The sequence below is a fragment of the Dendropsophus ebraccatus genome, chromosome 10 (assembly GCF_027789765.1).
Source record: "Dendropsophus ebraccatus isolate aDenEbr1 chromosome 10, aDenEbr1.pat, whole genome shotgun sequence".
NCBI classification, from domain to species: Eukaryota; Metazoa; Chordata; class Amphibia; order Anura; family Hylidae; genus Dendropsophus; species Dendropsophus ebraccatus.
This window is the reverse complement of record NC_091463.1, coordinates 90,632,174-90,639,266: the sequence shown is the minus strand read 5'-3', so window position 1 is coordinate 90,639,266 and position 7,093 is coordinate 90,632,174. Positions and strand designations below refer to the sequence as shown.

The 7,093-nt window shown below is 42.6% G+C and overlaps 1 protein-coding gene across 1 annotated transcript; it reads left to right on the top strand.

Annotated features, from left to right (window-relative positions):
* Positions 1 to 915, top strand: LOC138766559 (olfactory receptor 6C74-like). Its single transcript, XM_069944149.1, has one exon. It carries the CDS (start codon positions 1 to 3, stop codon positions 913 to 915), a length of 915 nt encoding a protein of 304 aa, XP_069800250.1.
* The last annotated feature ends 6,178 nt before the right edge of the window (positions 916 to 7,093 follow it).

Sequence of the window (7,093 nt, the reverse complement as noted above, 5' to 3'; positions counted from 1 at the left end):
ATGCCAAGTAATGAGACCACATTCTTTATCATACGAGGAATCACGGATGATCCACAGTTTCAGATTATCATCTTCTGCCTGGTCCTCTTCATTTATCTCACCACTATCGCAGGAAACTTGACCTTCCTCTCGCTGGTCTGCTTTGATCATCATCTCCACACTCCTATGTACATTTTTCTAGGTAACTTGTCTGTGGTGGATATGTTATGTTCCACCATCACTCAACATAATGTCCTTCTAAGTTTCATCACTAAAGACAAGTCTATTGGCTATGGTTCATGCATGGCTCAGATGTACATGTTTGGATCTCTAACCGGTCAAGAGTTGTTAATATTGACGGCTATGGGTTATGATCGCTATGTTGCCATCTGTAGACCACTCCTTTATTACAATATCATGAATAAGAGGACATGTGTTCTTCTGAATGGTGCTTGCTGGATTTGGGGATTCTTGCAGATCATGCCACCTCTTGGGGTATTCTATACTTTCACATGCTACTCATCCAGAGTCATCAACCACTTCTTCTGTGACATCCTTCCATTGATGAAACTGTCTTGTAACGACATCTCATTACTACGCATCTTCTTTTTTATGGAGTGCTTAGTTCTTATAGGCTGTACCCCATTCTTTTTAACCTTTATTTCCTACATTTTTATCATTCGTAACATAATGAAGATTCGCTCCACCACAGGGAAGCGTAAAGCCTTCTACACATGTTCCTCGCACCTCACTGTTGTTCTTTTGCTCTACACAACTCTATTTAGCCAGTATATGTCCCCAGACCTGAACGATTCAACAAAACTCTTTGCTCTGTTTAATACAGCCGCCGTCCCTCTACTAAACCCATTGATTTACAGTTTAAAGAATAAAGATGTTAAAGCAGCTCTGAGGCAGAGCCTGGTCCGACTAAAATGAAGACTCTAAAAATTTCTGCATTGCTCATGCTTTCGCACCCAAAGGCATACATACCTCAATGGTGGCTGTTCTGAAACCCACAGAAATTTAGCTTTTTCCCATCATTATTCTGATTGGTTGATTGGATGAATCTCTACAGTTACTTTCCTTAGATATGTGAGAGAGGAACTGTGCTTAGGTGCCCTACACCAGAACAGATGGGGAGTTTTAATGTCTTGTTCCTGAACAGAAGGTGTGTCGCCATGGACTTCCTAAAGTTCAGCACCAATGGATGATCATTTTGATTGTATCACAGTAAAATCCTCCCATTAATGGGTTTTTCTGGGCAAAATAGACTGATGAGATATCCTCAGCATAGGTCATCAGTCACTGATCAGTGGGGTGATGACAAATGGCACTTGCACCAATCACCTGTTTAGCACTTGCATTACACAGTGTACAGGGCCATAAGCTGTTACCTCTGTTCATTGTTTAGTGATGGCAATGCATAACTACAGCTCAGCTCCTGTTCACATGAATGTTCACATGAAGCCCCAGCCATTGTGTAGTGGGGGCGCTGAACAACTGATGGGGGGGGGGGGGGGGGGGGAGCGGAGTGCAGCACCCTACCAATCAGTGACTGATGACCTATCCTGATGGATAACTCAGCAGTCTGTTTTGTCCAGAAGACCCCTTCAATGAAACTGAATTTTTATAACTAATAATAAAAAGGCAGCCATGTTAGTGTAATCATCCTCTTGTCCTGTACTATGTGCAAAGTTTAGGCACATAATGCTAAAATGTCTCTTATTCTGACACAGCAGTTCCCCTTCTAGTAATTATATTTGGGTCCTCCTCTTACCATCACTAATCATTCAACAGAAAAAAATGGAAAATTTGGCAGCACATCTATGACTCTGTTCTCACTGCAGATTGTATGCTGCTAGTGGCTTAAGTACAGAAAGAAAAAAAAAGTGCAGCAGTAACCTACATTGCTAGTGTGAAAATGCTAGAGTGGGGACCATGTCTCTGAGGACACCTTAACGTTGGTGACATGGTACACCCTGTTTGATCAAATAGTTCGCCAAGATCCTCACTTTTTAATATCTACAGAGCAGGTGTTTATCGTGTGTACGCTGGGAGGAGTATATACGGTAAGCGCTTGCACCTGTAAGTTGCTGCTGCACTTTTTCTTTTTTGTGTCTGTACTTACATCACTTATCATTGCAACTTTCTCACTTATCATCTACACAGAGCAGTTTCAGGTTTTCCACAAGAGTGAAGAAATCAGGCGATACCTTTTAGAGGCAAACTGAGTATATTAGATTGTAAGCTTTCCGGGGTCTAGCCCCCTTCGTTAGACGTGATGGTATACAAAACTGAACTTACAGACTTATATAGACACTAGCAGTGAGAAGAATCCTGGCACTCACTAAGTTCATTTATGCTTATTTATTCAGTGCAAACCATCATAGGGTACAGGAAGACGCGTTTCAGCATATAGTCTTTAACTGATAAAGGCTATGTGCCGAAATGCGTCCTCCTGTACCCTATGATGTTTTGCACTGAATAAAAAAACTTAATTCAACTTGGTGAGTGCCAGGATCCTTCTTACTGCTATTTCTGGGACGCTGCCCCGCCACTAGCACCACCACTACAGAGTGCCGTCTCCTCAACTAGACATGATTTATATAGACACTAGACAGAGATCATCAAAGGATTTTAAAAAGCTTAAAAATAACACAAATCAATACATTTAATAGTCTCAAACACCTAGTCTAGCCTGATATCCCTCCAGGGAAGGACCTAGCCAGGGGGTGGCTCCTAAAGGAGACCACCTATACCGCCATATTAAGTGGCCCTTTTGTGGTGTCCCACAGGGTGCTGTCTATGGCACCTTAGTAAGTCACTCCCTCAGGTTCACAGAAGTGAGAGATTGTGTACTGTTGTGTTTTCCTCACTAGGTCTCACTACTGTTTTATTTATGCACAGCTGAAGGAGCAGAAGGATTAATTGTTTTGTATCACGTGTCGAATATTGACCAGTCACAGATGCGCATTCTCCTCTGTCCTATCCTGTCTTCTCTCTCTCACACTCTCACACTCACACACACACACACACACACACAAACACAGACTCACACTCACACAGCATCACCACTTACAGGAGGGTTAACACAGCCCCTGTAGGAGGAGTTGGTTTCTGGTGGGAGGAAGTGGTCAGTCCAGATATAGTTCTCAGTGTGAGAGGGAGCAAAAACCAACTAGTCTCTGCAGGAGTTAAGCCAGGGCCTGGTTTTGGCCAGGTCACCTGACAGGGACAAAAGACAGCAACTACAGACTCTTCTCTATGCAAGTAACTAAGACAACTATGCAGTGCTAAGTTCCACTAAGGGGAGAGAAGCCAAACAGAAGACACCTTACCCACACCAGGAACCTCTTTAAAACATGCTTTTACTTGAAGCAATAGGAACTGACCCAGTGGGACAAAGCTACCGTAAAGAAAGGTCTACGCATCCTACTGCACAGTGTAGGACAACTGGGAAACCTCGGGAAGTCTGCTATACCTAGATAACTGACGACTGGGGCTTGTATTACCCACTTAGGATGGGTTTTCCGCAACAAGGGGGCATAAGGAGGTTAAAGAACCGGTATAGGCATCAGTGAGTATGAGTATTCTCTTTACCTCATCTACTTTTACACCTGTTCCAGCAGAACACTTTTTGCATTGGGCAGGACTCCTCTGGCGACTCCTCTCTCTCTACTACAAAGCACCTACTATAAGCACTGGTTCTACCTCAACTGTCAGCACCTAAGTTTTCTGTAAAGATTTGCACTGTTAAATTGCGTGCACTGTTTGCCGAGTTTCTACCCAGTAAAATATTCTATTTTTACAAAAACACACAGGACTCTGGTCTACTCTTTAAGCACCTGCACCCACACCTCTCTGTACACTTGGGCTATTTTCTCTTTTGGTGTGGCCGTGTCACTCCGGGGTGGATCTAATACCACTCCAGGCTACCATGACAAAGTGACACTAAACAATCACTAGTGCCCAAGTGACACTAAACAATCCCGAGATGCAATACCATCTGGTTACCAACCCCCGACCCGCCTACCACACTTTCACTCAATATCCAGCTCAGTTTACGAGTCTAAGGACCTGACAAGGGAAATATCAAAGCCAGGTATTCATCCACAGACAGCTGTGTTAGGGTGTTGCCCCTCATCAGTGTGGAGCAGGATTTGGGCTATGTGGGAACAATACGTATTAAAACGATATGGTAAACAGATCACTGATCTCAGGGAGACCAACCTAAGAAAACACTGTCGGCTGCTTGTTAAAGCGCTCAATAGAGTTAATTCCTCGGTGCATAGACTCTTTTTGTATTTTGTATTTTCTAGGGGGCAATGCACCTACGAATTCACTGTATTGAGTTCTAATCAGCAGACAAAAGTGTTTTCTTCAGCTGGTCTCCCTGAGATCAGTGATCTGTTTAACATACAATTCAGGTACTGAATCATACGGCAAAAAGCTTAGTCTCTGCCATACTTTACAGACAAAGGACCGCACTGAGGTCTTAACAGGCACAGACATAACAATTGTATTTTTTATTCCAATTTATAGAACCTTCTGTGATTGGATTGGTCTCATGTACAATCCCTGTTCCAACTGTTAGTTCTATAATCGCCGAAAACCATGCTGGGTTACTGGCCACCACCACTGACATTCAATGGGTAAAATCTCTTTTTAGTATCTTCCTTGCTTTTAGTAATTTACTTCTCAGGATATAACATCTCAGAATAAAAACAAACAAACATGGTTTCTCTATTCAGTATGTCACAGAACATATCTTACAGTGTTTACTTTCATAGGCTATGTTCACACAACGTAAGAGACCGGCCGTTCCGTGACCCGGCCGGGTATTGGAACGGCCGGTCTCTGAAAAGATCATGCCAGCCGGTACTGTTGTACCGGCCGGATGACCTTTAGGGTCATAGAGTTCTGATGCGGGCGCAGCCCGTCTGACTTGGCATCAGATCGCATCAGAACTCCCCACAGCACACTATGGAGCATACGGCCAGAGCGTATAATATGTGTATACATTTCGGACAGGATTCCATAGACGGCAAGGCAATGTATATTTTTTTAAAAGTATTGCCCAGTTCAGTAGTCATGCAGTCACGAACACTTGATTGTTCATGTGGCCCTTTGCTGTGGTCAGCTGTCTGGAGCAAATACCCTTTTTCATGGGGAGATGTGTGGCCAATGGCTTATGATTATTTGTAAGGATCAAAACAACCTGATTAGATGGTGGATTCTAGCTCTATTACACAGCATAGGACTATATCAGCCTATTCTGCCCATAATTGCCTCCTGTAACAGGACCCTGAGTAAAACATTGAACAGTGCCCACTGGATGTAGACACTGCTAGGGTAAATACAGTACTGTGCAAAAGTTTATGCAGGTGTGAAGAAAAATGATGCAAAATAATGATAATAATAATGATAATAAAAAAAATACTTAAAATAAAATAAAAGTTTTATTAGTTTACCTTTATCAATTACCATAATGCAAAATGAATGAACAAAGGAGAAATGTAAATTAGTGTTTGGTGTGACCGCCCTTTGCCTTTAAATGTCATCAATTGCTCTAGGTTGACTTTGACAAGTGTACATATCCTTTTCTCTGCTTCTTGGCCGTTCTCACAAATGTAACCGCCAACTCAGACGTTCCAAGAAAGATGACCACAGGCTCTTGCAGCACTCTCTCATCCCGAGGAAGCAAGGTCTCACCAGTCGGCTTCAATGGCAGTATAGGGAACAGGGCAAAGTCTCTCTATTCAACTCTTGTCATTTCCCTGCCTGGGAGGCTGGCTGCTTATAACTAGACTTATTAACCAAAGAAAAAATTGCAAAAACCATGCAAAAAGAGCTAATGGTGCATCTCCTGATGAAGTGAGCGAAACATACGTCGGGCTGTCTGTGCTGGAGAGGGGTAAGATGTCAGAGTGGTAATTGGTGTTCTCCCTTGTATTTATTTCTGTGTCTGGCTGTTTTGTTTCTCCTTTACATTTTTTCCTCTGGATTTACTTTTGGTGGGCATATAAGTGGTTAAAACTTTATTTTTCTCCACCATATATACTATTATAACTGCCCTATATGATGGCCCAGCGTGCATAGGAGGTAACTAACTATAATTGATAGTCTTGTGCCATACACTGGGTGTCCCCTAGAGGATACTAGTACCATTTAACACTCTCATTGATATTTAAGCTGTGGATTTAATTGTCCATCTACAACTATATATATATATATATATATATATATATATATATATACCTCACTGACATCGGTCCCCTTCTTCAGTTGTATACTACTGTGCATGCCATTTATCCCATGTTTGTACCATGTATTAGAATATTGCCCTAATAAAGGATGGTACATATATTTTTTCTATACATGGTTTTTGCAATTATCTACTTATAGACTTATCTAATTTACTCTCTCTGAAGAAAGGGAGGCTGGGCTATGCTGACCACTGCATAGTTTGCTGTCTAGACGTCTTTGGTCTCCCATCTGAACCCACCCCCCCATGCCCCTCCCTCTGATAATATGCCACCCTTAGGCTAACAATAATAATGCCCCTGCTGCCTTCCCATATCCCCTGTACCTACAGCACCGTCCAATTCACCCAATTCTATACTCTAACGACAGTGCCAGAGTAAGTGTATGAAGTTTCCCCTGAACTCCTCTTCCTCTCATGGTCTGCAGCTCATGGCCCTCTTCTCTCTCATGGACTGCTACTCAGGAGCCCCTCTTCTCAAATAGACAATTGCTGAGGGTCTCCTCTGATATATATAAAAAAAGTCTACTCATGCCCATCCCCCATCCTTGTCTCCAGGCCCTCTTGGATTCTCAGAGACTGTCCTCCATGCTTTGTTCTATCATCTCCTCCTGTTTTGTGCTGCAATAACTAGAGCTATAGGATAATTGGTGACATGAGGGTCTGATTGTAGGGGCTTTGAGAAGATTTGCTGAGATTTTTGCAAAGGCATGGCAAAAACACTGAGAATTTGCAGAAACCAGGAAAAATCCCAAAACATGCCTAGCTGCCTAGGGAGATGCACCACTTCCTTGGTGGACCAATCAAATGACAATTGACAAACATGATGGACAACCTAAAAAACGATACTAT

Excerpts from the sequence above, each read along its gene's own strand:
- LOC138766559 (XM_069944149.1), top strand. The coding sequence starts at position 1 with ATGCCAAGTAATGAGACCACATTCTTTATCATACGAGGAATCACGGAT.